Source organism: Trematomus bernacchii, unplaced genomic scaffold (assembly GCF_902827165.1).
Source record: "Trematomus bernacchii unplaced genomic scaffold, fTreBer1.1, whole genome shotgun sequence".
Lineage (NCBI taxonomy): Eukaryota > Metazoa > Chordata > Actinopteri > Perciformes > Nototheniidae > Trematomus > Trematomus bernacchii.
The window spans coordinates 849,171-870,785 of record NW_022987910.1 but is presented as its reverse complement, the minus strand read 5'-3'; the positions used below and the strand labels follow the sequence as shown (position 1 = coordinate 870,785).

The following is a 21,615-nucleotide window of genomic DNA, read 5'->3' as shown; positions in this document are numbered from 1 at the left end:
CTCTTCCCATTGGAGTGCTGTAAGCGGATAAGGCCATTCCCTAGGAGAGCAATAAGAGGATGAGTGTGTGTTGGTAGGTGTTTTTGTGTGTCAACCATGCCTACAGTATGTGTATGAATTTATGCACGCATGCATTTTTTGGCACGTTGCACATGTCGGTAAGACAGCTGACTCCAGGTATGTTATCTTGTATTATTTGCCTGTGGTTGTGCCCACTGATCTGCCCTACATATGGAGAACCTCTTAATTCCCTGTCTAGGGACTCGTAGTTGAAACACAATTAGAAATCCCTTTGTATTGCCTTTTTGTTCTTGAATCCTTGTTTCTAGCTGCAGAGTAATCACTAGCAGTCATTAATCAACCGGTTTCTTTTTAGTGGGAACAGAGAGCTAAAAGATCAGGAGGATGTGCAGCCGCAGAACAACCTAATGACTGGAATTTTGGAGAGAAAAATGAACCGGCTCCTAGTGCTAAATAGCCTATTGTGTGTTGAAGCAATCTAAAGGATGACTAGTATGGAACCAGAGATATCCTTCCCTTCTGGAATATCACTCCTTAAATATGCCGTTTAACGAGAAAACGTAAATTGAACAATGATAGCAACCATACCCTCCAAAGCACCAGAACACAAAGAACATCCAGATTTTCCATATACATGATTTTGAAGATAGAAAACTGATGTTTGTCTGTAGTAACTGTATTTGTCATTTTACCCATGGTACCCTAGTGTTATAGGATTTTATATCATGTGGTTTAAAATAGCCAACACCCAATTTGCCATGTATTCCACACGGTCAATGCAGCATTAGATTTACCACACTTTTTAGGGATTTGTGTTGTAATGCCATTTGAGTGGCCTCAACATCCCATTAAAAATAATTTACAGCAAAAATCCTACTGCAGGCGCTGACCTAGAGGGAACGTACACAACAACAGCTAAACCTAATACAGTACAACACCTCCCTATGAGGGTCATTAAAAAATACAATGTATAACACTCACAGAGTGCATCACTTTGAGACTTGAAAACACTGTATATAATAAAAAGGTGCTTCTGATCCCTGGTATAGCTGTATAAACAAAAAACTAAAGTTTGTATAAAATACTTCCATTTAGCTACACCACCAGGCACAAAGAGAAATATGCCCACAGCTATTAGGAACTACGGCCATTTTAAACTGTGTAAAAGCCCCTATTGCACTTATCTTATGTGTTATTTTTATTGTCAAAATAGTGCATATTTACTTCTATGTTTGTTGCCATTTTGAAATATGTCCATTGGTAAAGACAGTTTGCTGTCAACTAATGTTTTTGTTGTAATTCTCATTTCCCCTCATGTTTATTTTCCTGTTTCTAGTAAATACATCAGTTGAAAACGTCTTTAAAGCAGTGTATTTGAGGCCCTTTGCAGGCTCTCATCAGGATGACCTTAACATGAACAAAGAAGCTGTCTTGCGTAAAGATGCCTGAATTTAAAGCTAGTTGGCAAAAGGAATCGGTTGTTGTGGGTATTGCCTTAAGTCCTCCCACTCAACTCAAGTTGACGCAGACAAGGTAAACATAGAGAACAGAAAGAAGAATGCTTTTTGTAGTATCCTTTCTGGTCGATGGAAAGGAAAAACTCAGAAAAAGAGACAAGGAGAAAAGTAAAGTGTCAAAACGACAGGAGCAACAGGAGAAAGAGAAGGAGACAGAAGGGCAAAAGATCGAGAAAGATACTGACAGAGAGACAGAGATAAAGCGGGAAAACTTGTGAGTTGAATAAAGAATTCTTTGATATCGGATAGCTTCAGTTCAGCAGCCTTTTGATGGGCTGTATGAGAGGACTTCACCCAAACTGACAACGGAAATTGAAAGTCATGGTAGGGTTTCAGTTGGGTTTAAAATGTGAAGACATAAACCTGCTGAGTTCTTTGATATGTGCTTGACACTTTTGACACTAAGGAAGAAATAGATCCAAGGAATTTTGCTTCATGAATTGCTTCCTTTGACACATTCAAAAGAAACAAGCTTGATGTTGTACAACAAAAGAATGACAATAACACGTAAAATATCAAGAATGGTGAAGGCCCCCGTGACGCATTCTAAGGCATTACTAGAAATGTGCATATGTGTATTTCTATACTTAATAGCAGTTTTTCAGGTCAAGTTTTTTTTTTTGCCATGGTTGGCATAATTTAACGTTTAAAGACTGTCCCTATGAGTGTGCAGTTTTCTGTACACAACACACATTTAGTGAAAAATAGCTAATTTCTGCTAGCACGAAAGAGAAAGTGTGAAGCTCTGGAAGAAGTAAAACAAGGAACAGTGAAATATCCGTAACTCTTTGAGCTACACCACTGAGCTACAGGTGCTGACCCACTGAGGACCTACTCCTGCACACACATACCCCTTTCACACCAAGGCTTTTCCCGTTCTAGCTCCATGCTAGAGCTTTTCTGGTTCAGAACCGGTTCTTCGGTTCAGCTCCCGCTCTGTTCACACCGCTCAGAGCCCGACTGGTGCTGCGTCATTGCGTCATCGTTTGCGTCATGACGTAACCGTTTGCGTGCCTGCTTCATAAGCCAAACCGTGCGGAAACCCCTCACATCGACAACAACAACAATGGCAGATTGTATTGAAGCGCTACTCCTTTTGGTTTTGCTGTCGAAACTAAATGGAACAAATGGGACGACTTTACTACCAACTTTACAGTCGTTACATGCTACATTCAAGACTTCTTTACAATCATCATCATCAACTTCAACGACGATTCGGTAGGAGAAAGAAGGTAAATGTGGGCGGCTGTGGCTAAGTGGATAGAGTGCTGGACTTCGAATCAGGGGGTAGCAGGTTCGAGTCCCACTGCAGTCAGCATGTCGCTGTGTCCCTGGGCAAGACACTTCACCCCAAATTGCTCCTGTGGGGATTGTCCACAGTACTGAATGTATGAACAAATTACATGTAATGTAAATATACGTCCTATTCGATGGCGTTAGAGCTAGCTGTTGTTAGCCTCTGCATGCGCCAAGCTCAAAATACCCAGCTTTGCAGCATTAATTACTATGGTATAACATTAAAACTGATGCCCCTGCCCCCGCCTGTGACGTATGCGGTGCTTGCTTTCTAGACTGACAACTTTTTGGTGCTTGAAACAAACCGGATTCCGGAGCTTAGAGTCCGCTGCGGTGTGAACAGGAAAAAACTGTGCTTTTCAAGCTCCAGCTCCGAACCGGCCCTGGAACCGCGTTGGTGTGAAAGGGGTAACAGTCAATATTACAAACAAAAATGGACAAAAAACTATCATTCAGGTTGCAACACAACAGCAAGGAGAATCTCCCCTCCAACATTTGTCCCAAATAAGAAAACCTCTTACAAAATGCATTTTAACATGACTTCACTTAGCCCTAGATCATCACGGCTTAAACATCACAGTTCAACGTACTCCATGTCCGAGGCAAAGGGGTCATGGCTAGTTCAACAGCAGGACAGAGAGTTGAAGTTTTTACCGTGTTGAAGTTAAATAAAAGTTTTTAAATAGCAAAGATAACAGCTCCAAATTAGTTAGCATTATGTAGGCTGTAGTTTTTGTACAGTAGCAGACGCTAATGAAAAGAGGCCAACATGAGACATGACATCAACGACAGGACTTTAGCTTAAAATCAGATGAGCAATCAGTATTGTCTGCAAAATCCGACTTGTGGAATCTGATCATTTCAAGACAGATGGACATACGCACATGTATTGCCCTAAGGAATAGAAGTCTAGATTTTGGAAAGTGTGTCATGGATTAGTGATTCTTCCAAAATAAAATCCCCCAAAACACACATTTATAAAGCTAGATTCCCATTTATCGACGATAGGGAACTAGGATCCAGATTTGATTCATCACTACACATTTCCATTTACTCAAATTTTAGCAACAGTGTCTAGAACATGCTGTAAAGTGTGTGTGTGTGTGTGTGCTCTGTAAATGTTCCCAGAGGACCTGCAGAGAGAAGCCATGGAGCCACAGACCATTTATTGATCTCATAGCCTTTACAGATGACACCGCCCCATAGGGAGATACCTCGCTCACAACACTTTAACAGGAAATGTCCCTCAAACACACACACCTGAAAGCAGTGTCTCACATTTGCTTATCTAACAAGCATAAACCCATAAACACTGGAAATGTATAATCACACAGTGTACTAATACAACATGAAAAATAAATTCCTCTTAATCTCCATCCATCATGCTTTCCTACATATTCCCCTGTGTTCTATTACCAAAAGCTGTGAAAAGAGCAAAATGAATTCACATTGTTTTACCAATTAAATGACATAAAGCAGCTTTTGTTTTAATCAAAGGATGAATGAACATGAAACAAACAAACATTACACAGCTCAATACTCCTTACATCAAAGGCTGGAAGAGAACTAACAGTAAGTATGAGTATCAGCACCACTGTAAGTGAATGTGTAAATGTGTGTGTTTAAGGGCAGATCAATCCCAAACCAGGCTGTGATGAATAAACTACAGTCATACTGTCAGTGTTTTGCTTTTCATGTCTGATACAAAATATTTTAGAACACACACACACACACACACACACACACACACACACACACACACACACACACACACACACACACACACACACAACACACACACACACACAACACACACACACACCACACACACACACACACACACACACACACACACACACACACACACACACACACACACACACACACACACACACACACACACACACACACACACACACACACACACACAGCTAATCTCTTCTCTATTCAATCATCTTTTCCCTTCGTTTCCATTCCTCGCCTTTCTGCATCTTTCCTTCCCCCTCCTCGCTCCGTTTGCCTGCTCTGCCCTCACCCTGTCTTTGATCTCCTCTCACTACCATGCAGGTGTACAATCCGCTAAAAATCCATTTTAAGGACGGGCAGTTTCGAGACATATCAGGTGTTTTGCCACGGTGCCATTTAACCTCTTTCCTTCAAATTTCCTTCAATTTAAAACCAACAGGAAGTGCAGCCTTAACACACAGCTGTGGTGTGAAGAGGGACGCTGCGGGGCTCTGACCTCTGTTAAACGATCATTTCAGGGTCTCAGTTCGCATACATCACACTCTAACACTTAAGCAGGCAGCTGATTACAAAGAAGGATAAAGTGACCCAGAATGAGAGACACGATAAGATGAAGTCACCCTTGAGTGGAAACCAAACAAATTGACTGATGATGAAAAAAGATTATTAATAATGAGGAATGAGAAATGGGACAAAACGAGATGATAGAGATGAGAGGTGTTGGAGAACATCACAGAAATGCGCAGGCTCTGAATTTAACTGAAATGGCCAATAGCATTATCAATAGGCCCCTCTTCTGACAGTGCGTGGTGTATTTAATGTCACTCAATGTGACTAAGCAACACATAAAGACCTGCTATACTACTCGTTTCCTGACAGTATCGCACATATAGAAGCACCCACGCATGCATATAGCCATTCACATATCCACATACGCATGCGCCACTTATCAACCCAGCCGCTATGCTGGATTTATCCAAATATGGCAGGGGATATTTCCATGGCAACAGCAGGCAGAAGGGGTGCAGACTTGCGCTGGGTGATCTCCACAGAGAGTCGGCTTTTTGACTTTTGATTCAAACTACTCTCTGTCAGTTCATTCAGCTGAATAGCTTTTTCTTTTGTGCAGACTGAATATCTGGCCTCTGGTGAGAATCCAGCGGTGGTTTCCTATTGGCTGCCAACTACATTGCTTGAACTGTGGAGTTGCAAACATGCATTGGTTTTGAAGTATTGAGAGTTATATGTATTTATATTTTTTAACCAATGTGTTATCAAGGGCAGGCACAGCACAGAGATTGTTTCCCTGCAATTTGTGTTGCTGCAAATCAGAAAATACAGCCATTTTATAAATAGCACTGATGAAGAGGACATACAGTAGACGGCGCTTAGGAGTGAATCATATTTCCAACTGAAATGACTGACTATACAACACAGAGATGTTGCTGTGAAGTTGCATACGTCAGTTATTATCACAGTATGCTCTGCATTACCTGGATGGGAATGTATTCTAGTAAGGGTCAGCGCAATGAGCCATTCATCTAAAAACTAACTTCACAAACCAACACAAACTGAAGGTAGCAGCCTTGTTTGGTATGGTTTTTGAACACACACGCAATCTGCAATTTTTTTAAGTCATTTCGTGGATTAACAATAAACTATAGACTTGATAGGTATTTCGAAGCGGTTGCTATGAATGGTTGCAAAAACTATGGAAGGAGGAAATGCAAAACATCAGAATGACAGCTGAAACTGATGTATTTGTGTCAGACCTAATTTGAATTTGAGAAAGGAGAGGATGTTTCACGTTAAGAGAGATGAAGAGGTTGTTAACTTGATATAAGTAGAATAATGAGAAAAGAGCATGTGAATTTGTGCCATACTGTAAGTGTGTGTACGTGTAAGTGTGTGTGTTTGTGTGTCCCATGTGGCTGGATATTTATCTCAATCAAGGCTATTCATTTATGGGTCTGTCACTTGCTGGCACCAAGTGGAATTATAGGACAGAAGCAATCAATAAACTGTGTGTTTTTAGGATTATTTGTAGACAAGGAAGTACAAAATCTTAAACCAAGAAACATAGTGAAAAACAGTGAAACCAACTTATGTCAAATGTCAATAATATTACTTCTTATTGTATAATAAACTTATCAGGAGCAGGGTACTAAAGCCGTGTCAGAGATGAATCATTCAGACTAGCTGCAGGAGGGGGTTATGTTTTATCTTTTAATACGAGGAACAGTATAAATGTTGCTCAAAATAAGGTTATACTAAGATGTTGGAGGATGAATCAAGATCCAAAAAATGTACAAACAAATTGAGGAGTCATCAAGCCTTCATCTAACTAATTAAAACGAATAATACAAATGATTGATTTTGATGCGGACGCATAATATCACAATGTTGTTGCAGCCATAAAGAATCAGGGAAAATCAAACATTCATCTCAAATTATTGTGCGGCGTGCAGCACACTGCCCCTCTCCACAGTAACAATGCAATCTGGAGATCTTGTAGTAGTCCATATTTGTAATGACCACACTTATCTGCCCTACTGTAGGTAACTGAATAATCTTCTGCGTGCTCTCGGTAATGTACCGATGTAATTATCCTGGTGTTAAACGGGTGTCTGCCCAGCTGGGATAATCAGAAGTTCCTTCCACAGACCTCCAGTGAGAAGGGCACCCACCCGTGACCATCTGCAATTTACAACTACAGTCATTATGATACTGACGCTAACGAAGGCTGATATTCTATTAACCGACATAATCAAGACAGATTGGCCAGAGATCTACAACATATACTGCAATAAAAAAATATCCATTTTAACAAGCCATTTCTTCACAAGTGGAAAGACAGAAAGGAGTGAGGGCTTTGGTTGATTTAAATGCTTTTCACTTAGATCCAGAAATGTTAATTTGGCAAGTGACCATGGTGAGAGAGTGTTAAACTGGTGTTAAACTGGTGTGCATAATTTAAGGAAGCTGTTGGAATCCATTGATTAAATAAGGAAGCAGGGTGTGTCAGCTAAAACTCCAGTATAACAGCTCAGATTTAATAACATTATTTAGTTTGTTGTTTAATTTGAACAAACTGCAAATTGCTGTGCCGAAGTGAGGTGTAGATGTGGTGTACCATAACTGATCTTATCATCTGTCTTTTGTATCCATTATTAGCATTTATTTATTCAGAATTGTTTCCCCATTTCCTTCTCTCTAATTGCAGGTGATTCCTTGCATTGAGCTTCACCAAATGAGTGCAAAGTGAAGGAGGATCCTACTATAGCCTTGATCCCACTCTCCTTCGTGCAGGTGCTTTGCTCAACAGATGCAAGCAACAATGACAAACCAGCAACCAGCTTCGGACTCTCAAACAACATGTACTTGGATTATTGGAATGAGTCTCTTTTTAGGTGCATTGGCATGACAAGCGGTAAAAATGATCTGCGTTGACATTGCCGTTGTGATTCTTGGAGAGAGTGGTACCGCCCAATTAGGTGGAAGCTCGAAACTGTCGAAGAACGCTACCCTTAATGTTCAAATGTATTTAAACTCTGAACTTCGTGTATTCACCGCAAGGCTCTGTGCCTGACCTCGCAGTGACCAAAAAGAAAATCGCATTACATGTGAGTGCAGCTTCACAGTAACACCTCTGCTAATAAACAACCCTGGTTTCTGCAGCACTCCGATTGCGACTCAGAATACACTTTTTTCAATTGAATGAATTCACATATGGGAGCTTACAAATACTTATACTACTAGCTATTGAGCACCTGCATGGACTGGACCAGTTGGAAGTGTTTTTGTTTAAAGGCTAACGCACTGTATCCGTTAGAGGAGGGCAATGTTTGGGCCTATTCAAGTTTTGTAGCTTGAGGCCACAAATCCAAACATTTGTCGAACGACTGTACGCACTGAGAAAATCCCTCCCAGAAATAAATCAAATAAAACCATGAAAGAAAGGTATGCCTTTACTGTAGCTGATCCTTCCCTTTGGTTCTGAGAGGACAGAACATTCATCTCTGTTTTATGATCTTTTCTCTGTTATCACTTTCATCTCTAGTGGCAAGGCAAACCCCATAAACATAAAGCAGGTTCAGTATGAATTCATACTTTACCTCTATGTCAGCATGATGATGATGTAGGTAGATGAAGATGATCAGAAAGACGAGGGTGATGAGAATGAGCATCATGGTGGCGATGACAACACAAATGATGCTGGCTATGATTTAGTTACACAGCAGATCACTGCAGGAAGAGTAGAATAGAATCACATACATTGCATTTTAATCAAAATACATGGCCATGGTTTCAAACTATTGAAGTCAACTTTGTTTTATGCATATTGGCTGGAATAAGTGATCAAATCATTAACCATTTTTTAGAACACACACACACACAAACAGCCCATTGCAAGGTTATATTTGCAAGAGAATTGTAGGAGGATTTAATCTAAGTGAGAACAAGGCTTAATGTGAAAACCGCCTCCAAAATTTAAAACAGCATGTGTGTTTTTCTTAAAAGGGTAATACATGTCTCATGCTGTACAGTTTGGATATACAATCTATTCAAGTATTTTACATGATGCAGTTGAGAGGCATGGCAAAACCTACAGTTTTCAATTGACTCGTCACAGGGGTTTCGAATGAATTCATGTCTTTGAAAAGGAGTTATAAAACATAGCATGAGTTACAAATGATCTGGTTTAACAGCCATAGAATATGTTTCACTTGTTGCTCAGTGGTAATGTCAAGTCATCGCTCCTACTGTATATACCATGATTTCCTGTACCCTTCTGTAGCAGCCGGCCAACACCACCAGATAAATGACCTTCTCCACTAGATAAGATATAAATGCAAAGAATGAAAAAATGAAAGATTACAAAACGAAAGAGGTCTGAATCTATCCAACTCGTTCAGCTAATTATAGTAATGGAAGCATTAAGCTGATCAGTTATTTGCTTAAAGGTTATTAATTTAAAAAAAAAGATATATATAAACACGTTACAAAATCAGCAAATAACACATGCCAATTATTTTTGGAAGTGTAATAGGCGAATGCCAGTCACAATCATCTGGATCTGGGGGTGTGTGCTGAACAATTATCACCAGCTGGATGCACATGTTATGTATCGAACTTGGTTGAAATGAGTTTGAAGTAGATATTTACTAGCTGTGCTCCTATTTTTGTGTTAATAGCTCTGTGTTTATGATCATTAATGGCTCTCATAAGAGGGTTATTTTATGGCGCGTTTCCACTACAGCGCGGAGCCCCGTTTAAGAGGGCTGTGACGTCAGCGGCCCGTCTTTGGTTGCGTTTCCACTTGGCCTAGTACCGGCCGGCGGGTCCTAATTCACAGTTTTTCTGGCCTCATAAAATCGTGGGTCTAGGGCCAGAGACAACGAGGCTGAGTCGGGCTGAGTATGCTAAACTAGAGGGAGCATCGCTGGCAAGGGGGCTACAACTACAACAAGATGGACATATTTGACCGTGATTTAATTGTAATACACGTTTCAAAATGATGCCGAAGTAACAACATACTGATACCGGTTAGTAAAAACCATGAATTAATGCTTTGTCAAGTCTGCAGACAGACGGCAGGCGAAAAACCTTTTAAAATGCGTGTGTTCTAAATGGAGATTGGCTAAGCTAACGCAGTATATGCTCCGACCGTCCACACTCACAACAACGGCCTATACAGACATAAATAAAGCAGCGACTGTATTCGCCATGACACAGGCAGTCTGTGGTTTGTACTTGTTTAACTTTTCTCTAGTTTCTGAACATATATGAGGAGCTGTGAGCTCTGAGTGCTAACAGCTAACGGCTGTGTTGTTTTTCTGGGGTTCTCATTGAAGATGACGTCACGGCTCCGCCTACACTGCGTTACTATAGATACTACCCCAGTTCCTAAACTGTAATGGAAATGCGCCATAAAGTGAGCTGGTCCTAACGAGGCCGGGCGCGGCCAAAGGAGGCCGAGCGGGGCCGAGCGAGGCCGAGCGAGGCCGTGTAGTGGAAACGCGCCATTAGAGAAGAGCACAGAGCCTGCTTTGCCTCTCCATCTGCCTTCTAAAACATCCAGTGCATGCTCAGCGTGTGTAGCTGCTTGGCTATATAACATGGAACACACTAGTTACAAAACACATCTTCCAAACTTGTTTTTTTCCAATCTGATCATATTCCTTTCCCAGAAAAAGAGCAAAACTCACAGGCACAGAGGAAACAGAGGAAACGAAGGATCCTGTGACACATCACAATACTACTAATACTGTCCTGGGGCAAACCCGGTACTGCATATCCCTCATGCATTTATGGTAATATGGTCCTGCTTTACATTACAATACATTAGAGCTCAAATGTGTAGCAGCACCTACCTGCCGATGAGCAGGAACTCTCCCACCAGTCCCTGGCGTCTCATGGCCATGAGGATGTTGCGGACAGTCATGCCTTCACAGAAACAAGCCACCACCCGGGCTTTGGGCAGGTGGGCCCGCAGCCGCTCCAGCAGCCGATCAAAGCTCTGCTCTCCAGCATTGCTCCAGATTTTGCCTGGGGATAACATGTCAGACAAATACAAATGTGGTCTGTGACGAATATGATATGTTGGATCTGTGTTGTTTCATGTGTTGAGAAGTGTTGAGTTCCTTTGGGGGTTTTCTTTGTCAGAGTTGCTCTATTTCATCATGCTTTAGTTTCAACCATCTGACACCCACAGTGTGAAATGGGTCTTCACCATGTAATAAACAACAGGCTGATTTTTGTTGTAAAATATATGTCTTGTTGTTGGTAGATCTCTTTAAGCTGCAGATACATTTATCTGAACTGTGGACACCCTGGTGTTTGAAAAAAAGTACAAAGGTTATTGCTGTTTGCTAGCTACACTTACAAACTATACACCCACTAAAATACAATTCCATTTCTTACTTGACTAGATATTGTACATTATTATTGATTAGTTCACTCTTGTTGTTGTGACCTGAGTATCTTACCAGAGTGGGCGATACAGATGCCCTCCTTAGCTGCCATGTCCTTGAATGCTTCCATCCCACTTTCACCATAGTTGCCTGGAGAACAAAGAAAGGGGAAATGAATTGAATTCTGTTTTGTTTTAACAACAGCAGATTCAAAAGTAAATGCATGATTGGAGGGATGGATGTATAAATAAATAGATATAATTAATACATAATGACAATGAACAATATTGATTCCATTCATGTTGCAACTGAAAGAAAAGTCATTTTTCTATCACACATTGTCTAAATAAAATGTTTTGGTGGAAAAGGAGGAAGTTTGAGACCTGATCCCTTCTCTTTCTCAAAAACATGCCCACTGCACCAACTTGTCTGCTACTGCTGCATATCTCATTAAAGCTACATTTTGTGTCAGAGAAAGCATCTCCCCACAGTGGCACCCGTGTCTTTGCCAGAGAAAGTGGGTGACCTGGAATTTATGCAAATGAATGGTTGTACACACTGGCAAAGGATATGATAGGATTCCCCTCTTTAATTTCTCTTCCTCTCCCTTTTATCTGTCCCCCTCCTCTGTTTTGATAGGATAAAAGATTCAAATGATCTCTTTCTAACCCCTTTTTTTAAATAATGTCTCTTTTTTTTTTCTCACTAAATGAGGTTGATACATCTTCTTTGTATTGATCCGTGTTCTAGTTACACTGATGAGTAAAAATAAGTCAAAAGGATCAAAAGTGATGAAATAAAATGAGGAAAATATTTTGGGAAAAAGACAAACCATGGCGGGAAGTAGAGCACGCTGAAAAAGCACGTCCCACAATCCCTGACCGCTGTTGCGACTCAGTGTGTGTCAGTGAGTCTATGTGTGTGTAGTCAGGCCAATAATGAGTGTGGTGGAGCGAGGTGTAAAGTCCTGTAATTAGTGTCTCAGTGAGAGGAATCGTAGACAGATGGTACAGCCCGTCTTTCCCCTGCATGTTGACACGCGGGCACGCATTCAAACTGTTACCATCATCAAAATCGATAAAGCTTGTAACCTACTTCACTCTGTCTCAAAAGGGATTTATGTGCGAGATATCTCTCTCTCTCACTCAGTAATCCTGTCATGTGTCTCTTTATCACTTCGTTTCTGCCTCTCAAAATCTTACACTCCCTTCAAATCAACTTCTCTAAATTCACTTTTCAACATTTGATCTGCTTGTTTCAATTCAGCTTGCCCACCTCATCTATTATTTAAAATCCTGCCTTAAATCCACTCACGGGTCTTTTAACCTTAAAACAACTTACAGCCAATATTTCCTGTGTAGACCATGGTTAGCATCACATTTTGGAGCCGAACACATCACATTAGGGCAGCGCTTCTCAAAGTGTGGGGCGCAGAGATGTGATAGGTGGGTCACGAATGGACGCGATGAACGGGAGATTATTATTTATTTTTAAATACATTTTTTGGACCTCAGGCCGGAATCGAACCAGGGTCCTCGCGGGCGGGAGTGGACTGTTACAGCCAGAGACTCGCAACGGGTGTTTGTGGCGGCAGATGCGGTACCGGCGCAGCGGCGCTGTGAAAGTCCACGGCCCACCTATGCCAGAGCCAGCGGCCCACCGAAGGCAGCAGCCCACAAACGGCAGCGGCCCACCGGGAAAAGTCCAGAATCTCCCGATGGCCAATCCAAGCCTGCTCACACACACACACACACACACACACACAACTGAAACCAAAATCATTTACAGACATATGTAAAAATCTCTCATACACACATGTAAATTGCTCTCACATGTGAAACGCTCTCGCACGCACGCACACACACACACACACAACAGCGTTGCAGTCGGGAAGAAATGTGGAGCGGTACCTCACCACTTCAAATCCCGTTTGTGTCCCCCCACTTTACAAAGATGTTTATTATTATTTTTTAACGCAAGCCGTCATCGCCACGGAGGAGCACACATCCTCTGTGAGCGAGACAGAGAAAGAGAGAGCGAGAGAGCACACACCTTTATCTATTTAATATAGTTGTAAAAAATAAAGTAAGAAATCATTCCAATGTGTACTATAGGACAGTAAAAAGAAAAACTGTTTAAAAGGGGATTGATTAGTAAAATATGCATAAAATAAAAAGAAAGAATGCTATCTAGGTAACATAGGATAAGAATACACAAGTTTAAATGATTTGTTATTGGTTGTGATCATATTCTAAAGATGTTTGGATTATTGAAAAGTATACAGCTCCCTTTCATATGAGTGTTGAGAGCTGTATCCATAAATTCATTTTGTGCTCAAAGTAATAATAATAATAATAATACATTTATTTTATATAGGCGCCTTTCAAGGCTCTCAAGGTCGCCGTACAAATACATAGTGCACCAGATTGATGCATTTCACTTCAACATTTAAAAAAATATATCTTCCCCGGGGTGCATGCCCCCGGACCCCCCTAGAGGATGTGAGGTCCACCCCCAAATAAAGCAGGTTAAAATAATTCAATTGCATACATTTTATTTTAGTAATCAGTGAAAACTGGTCCCAGAGACCCAAACAGCACACAAAGGTTAAAGGTAAGCATATCATAATGTTAAAATGTGCTAAAAATGGGGTGGGGCTGGAAAAGGCCCACCTGTTCAAAAATTTGAAATGGCAGAAAAAGTTTGAGAACCACTGCATTAGGGCCAGGCAACACATTTATATTATAGCAATATTAGGATGTGTCACTATAGGTGCCACTACCACTGTTGTAGCTCTTCTATTACCCACCCAGTCATTATATCAACATCACTGATTATTACATATTAAAAATCTCATGTGCACACATTCGTTAACCCTAATACTGTTGCAAGATTGATATTTAGGAAACATTTTTAGGTATCTTATTTCACATAGGGCAGATTTACCTCAAACTCTCTCCTCACATGTAGTGACTTCCTGTGGTTCATCACCTCCCACTGAAGAAAAACCCACTGGGACATCCAGCACAGAGATCACACATTCACAGCTTCTCTCGGTTTCCTTTCTAACCCTTTGTGCTTTTGTCCCCTTTACCTCTTATTGATCCCCTCTACAAAGCTGCGTTTCCTTAATCTCTATAACTATATATATCATTTCAAAGGCAAACGAAAAAAGAACAAAAACAGCTTAAAGTAAAAATGTGCAGAAATATAGGATAGATAAATCCTTTCTCACTGTGTGCTCCTCACATGTACACCCCTCTACCCTCGTTTGCTTTTATCCCTCTTCCTCAACTTATTCATTTGATATATTGCAATAAATTACAACATGCAAGGCTGAAGGGTCTCCCACTTGCCCTCTGTGGAGCTTCCTCTCCCCCTCCTCTAGCTACTTGTCTTCTCTACCCCCGCTTTCTCCTAGCAGCACATCAGGCAGTACATTTTAAGATGCAGAGACAGGTGCTTCAGTGTATTTCCCCCCCTATCGTTTCCATCCCTCCCCTCTTCCTCACACCCTTTATTCATCCTTCTCAATTACCACTCTCATCCTCTCGTCACTCTTATCAGGTCTATTACATGCAATTACATGTTACTTCCCTTTCCCCCTCCCTCCCTTCCTGTCTGTCTGTCCGTCTCCTCCTTTTAACCCTAAATCCATTTTTACCCAGAGAACAGAAAAACAACATGCAGTACAAATATAAACACTATTCAGTAAAGGGCATCATCTTTCTGCCCCTCTTTTTTGTTCTCTCCAAGTTATCCTCAATCCCCAAACTATCACATCTGGAGCGCTAAAACAATGTGTAGCGAAATGTCAAACACAGAAATACCCCAGGGGTTGACACTCACTGACACCCACACTGTGTTAAGACAAGATTACACAGCTAATGGAATGCACACATTACCACAAACAGCATGCCTCTGCACACAGACAAGCAAAGACTCGGTACAATATTCTTGTTTGTCTACATGTTTGAGGAATTGTTAAATTATTTTCTTTAAATGACTTGTTTTTCTACCAACATTTAGATTTAAGAAATGCACACAAAACAAACTCAAAAGGTTTTTCCTTGATTATCAGAATAGATACAGATTAGCTGTCTGTCATCAACTCATAAAGGCAGCTTCCTGGTCAGCTACAACAACAGATGGAGAGAGAGAGAGAGAGAGAGACAGAGAGAGACAGAGACAGAGACAGAGACAGAGACAGAGACAGAGAGAGAGAGAGAGAGAGAGAGAGAGAGAGGAGAGACAGAGAGAGAGAGAGAGAGAGAGAGAGAGAGAGAGAGAGAGATGCGTATAAAACAAGGGTTATGTGTCGAAGTTGCCCACCGCTGTAGGCTCTGTGAAAAGACATGCATAAATCAGGCTACTCTAGCGCTAAGATGTGTCTATCACCGGGATGATTAATGTGTGGGTGGTTTTAATGTTCAAACATAGCCATCTAATTGATACACTCCTCCTAAAGCACACATTTATCTTGTATAATTCTATTTCCTTTGGCATTTTCACTTTCAGATGTATAGCCTAATGCAACATGTTTTTCTGTTCAGTGCAATATAGGTGTTTGAAACGTTCCTTATTTTACGATTTTATTCGTCCTTGGCACTTGCACTTTACTGTCTATTTAAAATAAATGAAAACAAATGTATCCTTTTCGCGCTGTACCGACCTCGCACCGAAGCGTGACATTTGTGTACCGTTACACAACCCCGTCTCATTCTTTTCTTTTAATGGAAATAGCTTCAGGCAACAGCCAGGGTGTTTATCAGCAGTTTATAACAATGACCAAATCCACTTGCCCCATGCTTTCATTCCACTGAGCAAACTCTGGAGTCAGAAATGAACCATGTCTGTGCCCATGCACCATTCTTGTTCGCGTACAGAGAAACAAACACACATCATGAACACACTGTTTGTGATGCTGTATGCAGGCCCACATATATCTCTACAGGTGCAAATACTTACAGACCCAGTATAATAAATAACATCCTCCAGTAAATGCTTTGAATCCATTTGAACATGGCAACAGTTTAGCCATTTCTACCCCTTAATGACCTTACTTACATCTGTGCCAACAGGAAATCTCTCTGTAATGCTCCCCAGCTGCCAAACCATCTATCCATCTTAACAGAAGCCATTCAAAGGATTGCAGATTGCAGAACAAGAGATCTGCTATCAGAGCAGATGTAGTTCTGTGACCGAGGCTCATTAAAAAGAGACAGAAACTGTTGTTATATGGGGACCCACGAAAACTGGCCCATGACCATCTTTGAATATACACCCAAATAAATAAATAATAATTGAGCACTTTCTGTCTTTCTCCTCTTCCCGATCATTATACCTTTCTCTACACTGTGTTCCCGAACCCATCCCAGTTTCATCTTCCTCAATCCTGCAACGGCCATGGCAGTTAAAGAGGCACAGGGCATGAGATGCTACAGAGACAGAGAGAAAACGGAGGAGGTGAGGAGTCATTCAAGACAAATGGGAGAAAGAAATGAGAGAAGACAAAAAGGGAGTGAGAGAAGAGGTGGAGGGAAGGTTGACATCTTGACTTATTGAGATTGATCAATTTCTGTTGGAGGAGAGTACTCGTGACACATGTCAAATTGTATGTCAATAAAACCCATTGAGCTGAATTGAATGAAATTGAACCGAGCGACACAGAGCGGAAAGAGAAAGAGTGAAACAGCCGAGGATAATAATTATTCTCTACTAAAGCAAAACTGAAACCCAATTTCAAACATGTGTTAATCATTATTAGTTTCTTTCATGATAAAATAACTCCGATCAAAACCAAATAGGCGCACACTTGATCTATTCACTAGAGTGCATGTACATACTAGCAACAATAAAAGTGGTGGTGCATTTAAAGAAAGAATGCTGACAAAGGCTAATGGACAACACCTCCCTTTCCTTTCAGTGACTAGTGAAGCGACTGAGCACCTTCAGCTACACCCTGTTCTCTTAAAAGTGCTCGAGGCATTTATTCCAGGAACAGTTAGACTTTCAAACTTTTCTTCTGTAAGAAAAAGGCGTCTGTTGAAGTCTCTCCTACTAATGATGTGTCCCACAGACCTCAGCTCAATGAAAATGATCCATATATCAGTGAATAATATTCTATTACTCTACACCTATGTTTTAAACAGTTTGCCTTTCAACTCCTTCGATACTGTTTTTATCCCATTTTATGTAACAGTTTCGAGTTGCTACGTGCACTGCATAGTCACCATCTATCTATACATATATCTGAATATATCTCTCCATCTTGTGTGTCTGGTTTCTTTATGACTCACTTCTAATTTCTGTAGAACTTGACCCTTAAGCTTGAAGATGAAAAACGTTGAATACAAAGGACAAAAGGGACTGATGATACACGACTAGTCTAGAGAGACTTCTTTGCGTTACAAATGGAAGTGAAACGGTTGTCCAACTCAACATGCATACATTTGCGTATGTATTGGGGCATGAAAGGAATACACATGGTATTCCCCTCTCCAATAATATCACCTCATCACATCAATGTAATTACTGTGCTGATATAACATGTATTATTCAGTTTCTTCCATATCAGTTTCTATCGCCTCCAGATGCAAAATGTTAATAAAGAGAATTAATGAGTATATGCTTACCTCCCCCCTCTTTACTCTTCATCTTATATATCCCAAGCATGACACAGCCACACCTTGTACCATTTCTGGCACTGTTATTACGGCATTCCCCATTCCCTCTTCCTCCCTCCCGTCTCTCATCCCCCAATTCTCTTCTTCCCATTTCCTTCATTTCCTTCCCTCTTCCTGCATTTTCCTCCCTGCTCTCCCCTCCCTTGCCTTTCTTATCTCTCTCTCTCTCTCTCTCATCCCTTCTGTCCTCACTCAGCCACCCTCCATTTCTCCTCGTTTGAGACTGATTGTGTTTGAGGAGGAAACAGTTGACCTTGAGGACCAGTTCCAAGGTCAACCCCGCTTGTCTGAAGAAATAGAAAGACCAATACTTTCCCCGACAATCCCACACATTTGCACTCATGACCACAAGCACTCTCTAAAACAGAAATTCCATTACACACACACACACACACTCCCTGTCTTGTTGCTCAGATTAATGGCAGCACACCAGCAGCTCACACACACTCACGGGGATCTGTCTCATGAGACAAAAACGAAATGTCACTCACAAGACAAATGTTATTTCTGACATTGATATTGTTACAGATATCTAGGGAGCTCTGTATCCAATCATTAACATAAACAAGAGAAGACAGATTTACACAAATATCTGATCGTCTCAAGATTTCACGTTTTCAATTGGAAGAATTAAGGTCAATAATATCATTCTGCAAAGTTTAATTACCACCGAACAACCTTGTTACTAAGGTAAAGTGTATTATTTCTACAATATTAATCATACTGATTATTGAAAAAATAGACAGTTATTTACAGTAAGTGCATATCTGCAATATTGTTGCTTCTTTATAAATTCCTGCCCTACATTATAACCACACGATAACAAATACCTCACAAAAACACCCTCTCACACCTTTAACACACACACACACACACTTACCCTTCGTAGCTCAATTCAAATGCTGTTGTAAAGCCCTCAGGCAATGCCAGAGGCCAGTCCTCTGTGTGTGTGTTGCTCTTTATTACACACTTTCAGGTCAAACAAGCCTTCTCTCAGTAGACAGCCACAGCCCCACACACACAGCCACACACACAGCCCCACACACACAGCCACACACACACAGCCCCACAGCCACACACCCACACACACACACACACACACACACACACACACACACACACACACACACACACACACACACACACACACACACACACACACACACACACACACACACACACACACACACACACACACACACACACACACACACACACACACACACACACACACACACACACACACACACACACACACACACACCACACACACACACACACACACACACACACACACACACACACACACACACACACACACACACACACACACACACACACACACACACACACACACACACACACACACACACACACACACACCTCGTGTTTCTACCCGGCCATTCATCATTGAGGATGTATACATTTTTAATAGATACTTCATAATATTAGCTCGAAAGCATATTTTTTTTCTGTATGGTGTTTGGTGTAATGTCCTCTCCTTTATTCTCAGAGGCTTTATTCTGGTGGTGTGGCAACCACCTGTTTTTGTAACCCCATTCAACCACTACAGTACCTGCCAAACTCCTGCTCACTGCTATTTTTAGATACTTCTGCTTCATAAACCTCCTGGCATCAACCCAGCAACAATAATTCAATTTTCATCACATTTACGTTAGTAAGCTGAAAACTCATCTCTTTCAAAAAACACTGCCTCTCCGCTGCGATCCATCTTGTCAATTACATTCCTCTCTCCCTTGTCTTGGTCCCGATTCTTGTCCTTGAGCTCAAAATACTCTAGTCTTGTTCAAAATAAACTTATTTGCCTTTTCTCCTTGCAAAGCATCACAAGTGTCTTCACAATTGTACATTTGAAAGAAATCAAGGACTTAGAACTTTGACTTTTCTCGAATTTCTTTCATTGTGGGAAAAAATACAGGTAATAATTTGTGATGAGGAGTCAAGGCAGCATGTTACGAGGCAGTGGCGGAGAGAACAGAAGAGAACAAGGAAACGGAAAAAACATGTCTGCGTGTGTGTGTCTGCGTGTGTGTGTCTGCGTGTGTGTGTCTGCGTGTGTGTGTCTGCGTGCGTGCGTGCGTGTGCGTGTGTGTGTGTGTGTGTGTTAGTACCTTCGGTGTGTATAGCAGACACATAGCTCCAGTTGTATCTCTTGACAATGTCCACCATAGCTCTTGCCTGCTGGGCATCTGAAGGCACCACCCGCATAAAGTACTTAAAAAGGCTCTGAAAATAATGGAAATTAAATCAATGGCAGGATTATTCAGAAACATTTAAATCATCCAGTTAGGCAATGTGTCGTGTCCAATTAAAGTAGCAATAAAGGTAGCAGTAACACATTCTCTCTCAAACATGTATGGGCTACTTGAATGAAATGTGTCCACAGGTTCCTGGTCTCACCTTGTCGCTGAGGTCCATACTGGTGGCAGAGTAGGCAATCTGTGGTATGTTGAACAGCTGTAGAAGGTTCTGGACCTGGATGGCCACAGAGCTTGACCCCGGTCCAATTAAACCCACGATGGGTTTCTTCCCCCGCATGGGAGTGGCCGAGGGGTCTGAACACTTCACCGTGCTCGCTCCTCCGCCACCTCCTCCCCCTAGTCCCCCTCCGCCCCCCCACTCCTCTGCGTCGTCAGAGGAGACCAGTGAATCCCGTATGAACTCGATGCTCTGCTCCAGAGCCACGGCCGAGTGCCAGCAGGAGTCCCGGATCTCGCAGCCCAGGGAGATGTTGGGCAGGATGAACGGGTCGGCGTTGATGCGGTCCAGCGTGTACATCATGGCCTCCACCCTCTGGATGCCGTACTGCTCCCGCACCGCGCCACATTTGCGCTCGTGTACCTGCGAAGAAGAAATCAAATCAAGTCTAATTGAGCTGGCATTTATGTAACAGTGTTGTGTAAATGTTGCAATTACTGATGATGGCATTCATTATTTAGATGCATTTTAATTGTGTTGTAGACTGAATGAACAGTAAAGAATGTTGAACTAAGGCTTTTAACACATGGCTGCTTCACTGCACAAATAATATTAGTTTTATAGTCACAGGTCTGCTGTGTCTAAGAGTTATTTTTCTAGTTTGCAATTATCCGTAATGAGATGGAAAAAAAGATTAAATGTCGGTGGGTGGCTAAAGGTTCCTGCGGAAGCTAATGGAGGATGAAGGTTCATGGACTCACACAGAGGTACCCGTTCCACAAATGTAATGTCTGCTTTGGGACTTAATGAGCAGGGGAACATACTACTGCAACTCACAGTGCCATAGATGCAAAAACCATCTCCAATCCTTACTATTTGACTATAATTGTATCCCTTTACTTGTGTTACATTTTCAAATTATTTTCTCTTCAAATCCAGACAGGATATTAAAACACAAAGTTTGCACTGAATTCTAATGACAGACAAACAATCCTG

The 21,615-nt window shown here is 41.4% G+C and overlaps 1 protein-coding gene across 1 annotated transcript in view; it reads right to left on the bottom strand.

Annotated features, from left to right (window-relative positions):
- grm5b (glutamate receptor, metabotropic 5b) overlaps positions 1-21,615 on the bottom strand; it is a 65,327-nt gene that overhangs the window by 36,131 nt on the left and 7,581 nt on the right. The window contains 4 exon segments of the mRNA XM_034115340.1: positions 10,955-11,129; positions 11,570-11,644; positions 20,313-20,427; positions 20,602-21,042. Of these exon segments, the coding sequence (XP_033971231.1) occupies positions 10,955-11,129; positions 11,570-11,644; positions 20,313-20,427; positions 20,602-21,042 (806 nt within the window).